Below are 1,794 nucleotides of genomic sequence, written 5' to 3' on the forward strand. Positions count from 1 at the left end.
CATACATACATACATACATACATATACATATACACAAGCATGTGTGATTATATCATAGGCCAGGCCACTCGAGTGGAAGACATCTCTATTGCACGGACTGTCATCTCAAAGTACGGCCGTATCCTCAATGCTGATCTTCCGAACAATTTTGTATCTTTAATGGTACGACTTGAAACTATTTTGACTTGCGTTCTGAATACTATGCTGCTTTGCACTGATTTCCATTCTGTAGCCATCTATAAGCATACAATATACACACCAGATAGACTACATAGACCAAACAGACTATATTATATAATCTCTGAGCACAAAAGCCCACGCCCACGTACCCGTCATTCGCGTGAAGCACATCTCTACTGCTAACGCTGCCGTGTTTCTTTATACTTCCGCTCTTAATGCTTCCCTTCTTCTCCACAGACGACGATGCCACGGTATTCGACCGGTCTCGTTTCTTCTTGCCGCTGGGGTAGTGTTTTGCACTGCCCAACCCACTGCCAGGGTGTATGTGGTACAGCATTTATTTATATGTATGATATGAAGAATATCGAGTACCATCAGGATCAACCATACAATTTCGTAGCATAAAAAAGTACGGAACTGTGCTGGCAAAGCAAGCTATTCTCGAGTGTTTAGTCGCGGAGCATTGAATCGGCGAAGCTTGTTAATATCTCAATGAAGATACCAGCTAACGGAAAGAGTATATACGTATATGTATACTTGTTGATGTCCTCACCAAAAATGTACGTACTTCCATACATGCAAATACAAGAAATATTTACTCACACGTGTGCAATACACACATGTGCGTGCAAGTACAGATCGGAATTGCAAGTATATGCTTGTAGCTACATATTTATATGCTTGTATTGAAGTGTTGAATAAAGAGTTAATCTTAAAGACAGAGGTGTATGTATACACATACATGCGTATATAACAGTATATATATCTATATATCTCGGCATAAATACTACGCTGAAAGTATGGTTATACTATCCGAAAAACGAAAATCATCCTCCCGCGGAATATTTTCGTTTTGAAACTACATACATACGGAATACATTTTCGAATAGCAATTTGCTGACAGCTAATTCGAAACCTTACCTACAAATATCCGTTTATACATGTACAACCATCTGTTTGAACCTAGACTTCCGGTATAGATCAGAACATGGGATGGAACAGAGCCACCATAAGAAACAGTCACCTATCTATCCAGCACAGGTTGCTGCTGTTAATCAATTTTACGGGCACTAACCACTAGTCGCCCTAGATTTCGTTGGCAAGTGATCGAAAATAGATGCTCGCTATTTGAATCACAATTGTACAATAGTATATATATATATATATATAAAAGCACTCTAGCTCACCTATCCAGCATAGACACCTCAAAACTCTGATCAAACGGTTCTCTCTTAGGAGTCCTCGTCGATCGTGACCTGGATGGTATGTTATCGAATATAGTTGTGCGCTTTCCTGAATCTTTGACACTCCTACTGCCTGCACGTTTCCTGACGGTCACGGGACTGTTTGCAGCACTGCCCACGCCGTTTCGGGCGGCAAGCATATTGGCAATGATCATGATTTGATCCTCGCTTTCCCTATTTTTGATTCGTTTCTTTTCCCCTGCGGTTGGTATAAGGGATGAGTCTAAAATGAGTACCCTTTAGAGGTGTATATAGTCTAAGGCGCTAATAAAGACGTACAATCTGTCGATTGTAAATAATATATATTTATATATATATATATATATATATATATATATATATATATATAGATATATAGTATACACACACG

General features: G+C 39.2%; 1 protein-coding gene across 1 annotated transcript; it reads right to left on the bottom strand.

The window, feature by feature from the left end:
* Positions 1-329: 329 nt before the first annotated feature.
* Positions 330-1,579, bottom strand: SARC_15336 (hypothetical protein; the record flags this gene model as incomplete). Its single annotated transcript, XM_014290540.1, has 2 exons — positions 330-491; positions 1,368-1,579. Coding segments are annotated over 2 exons (374 nt in total), but the record flags the coding sequence as incomplete, so codon positions are not given.
* Between the last annotated feature and the right edge of the window lie 215 nt (positions 1,580-1,794).

The sequence above is a fragment of the Sphaeroforma arctica genome, assembly GCF_001186125.1.
Source record: "Sphaeroforma arctica JP610 unplaced genomic scaffold supercont1.5961, whole genome shotgun sequence".
In the NCBI taxonomy this organism is placed as follows: domain Eukaryota; class Ichthyosporea; order Ichthyophonida; genus Sphaeroforma; species Sphaeroforma arctica.